This window comes from Buceros rhinoceros, unplaced genomic scaffold (assembly GCF_000710305.1).
Source record: "Buceros rhinoceros silvestris isolate BGI_N320 unplaced genomic scaffold, ASM71030v1 scaffold20921, whole genome shotgun sequence".
Classification (NCBI taxonomy): Eukaryota; Metazoa; Chordata; class Aves; order Bucerotiformes; family Bucerotidae; genus Buceros; species Buceros rhinoceros.
In genome coordinates, this window is record NW_010393982.1 from 39,784 (window position 1) to 41,190 (window position 1,407).

The following is a 1,407-nucleotide window of genomic DNA, read 5'->3' on the forward strand; positions in this document are numbered from 1 at the left end:
CTGAAAATCCATCTAAACCAGCTCTCGCCCACCCGAGACGCAGATTCACCGCCAACCAGACTCGTTTTCTTATCTGCTCACAGGGTACCACGCAAGCGTTGGTGCCAGCAAAGGGAAACGGGAACCGGGGGCACTCAGGGGCATCTTTTGGTCTCAGCCTGCCCACAGGTCTGCTTAAAGCGGTGGTGAAACTGCAACCTAAATCCCGCAAGCTGCCAACACTGACAGAGAAACTTCAGCTCAAAACCTGTTAGATTAGAATAAAGCAAATAAAGAGGAAACAAAGCACATGCGGTGTGTCCCCACCTGTTCAGGCATTTTCTTCTTTAACTTACATCTTTGCTTTTTTTGGTACAGACTGTATGCGCAATTTACATTAAATTGACAATGCACAGACAGTCCAGGGAGCAGGGTCTAGAACACCCTCTAGGACTTCCTACAACTTTCAGACTTTGACCCTCACACTTTCTACACAAACTGCCACAGTGGGACTGTAAAAGTTGCACAAAACCAAGTGGCACGTTAAGTTTTGCTACGAAAATAACACTCCAAGCTTAATATAATTGGGTAGTTAGGTTACTGCCGAGGTTACTTCATCAATAACCGAGACACACCACCTTACGTTACACTGACCATACCAGCACCAATTTATTGCTGCAAAAACCCTCCAGGGGACCATTCTAAAAGCATTCTGTGGTACCCGTGATAAAATGACCCTCAAGCAGCTTTTGGACAGGCTTACAGGTATGCATCAGACTTCGCGTACTCCTCCAGCCTGCTTTCCAACTCCAGCCTCCTGGTTTCACTGGAAGAAAACAAACAACACACGGTGAGATAAAGCTCCTTCACGGTTTGAATTCCCCAAATGAAGACCGACAGCACCTCGCCGCGCAGGACCTTCGCAGAGCAGAGAGCACATTGTGCTGGACTGCGAGCCTTAGGGATTCATCTGCCAGCTGAGCTTATCGCAAAGAACCACCCTCACAGCTTTTGCCTCTCTTTGTTCCTCTTTGGAACAGGAGCTCGGTTGTTTCATGGGAGAAGATGCCTGAAGATGTATGTATCTGCACAGCACCAACCAAAGGCCAGAGACTTCGGCCCAGAGAAGGCTGCTGTTCCCAGTCCCTTCTCCAGCAGTCCCAGAACGGGCTCTGCCCCCGAGACTGGCAGCTCGTGGGCTCAGCTCTCCCTCTCCCCCACTCCATGCCCCAGCGCAGACACTTTCAGCGCAGGACGCGCTCACCTCACCACGTTCACACAGAGAGCTGCCAGGACTCCTCACAGGACCGCACCAACACACCAGAAGATTTCCAGACCCCTCCTCCTTCCTGCTCACAGACACCACGTGCTACCCAAGCACTGGATGGAGCGATTGGAAGTTAAAATGAAGCTCATATTTCACACTTA

At 50.3% G+C, this 1,407-nt stretch overlaps 1 protein-coding gene across 1 annotated transcript in view; it reads right to left on the reverse strand.

Moving 5' to 3' along the window:
• The window catches only part of KIZ (kizuna centrosomal protein), a gene marked incomplete at its 5' end in the record, with an annotated part of 38,935 nt that extends 38,130 nt beyond the window's left edge, over positions 1–805 (reverse strand). Inside the window, 1 exon segment of the mRNA XM_010145103.1 lies at positions 743–805. Within this exon segment, the coding sequence (XP_010143405.1) occupies positions 743–805 (63 nt within the window).
• Positions 806–1,407: the final 602 nt, after the last annotated feature.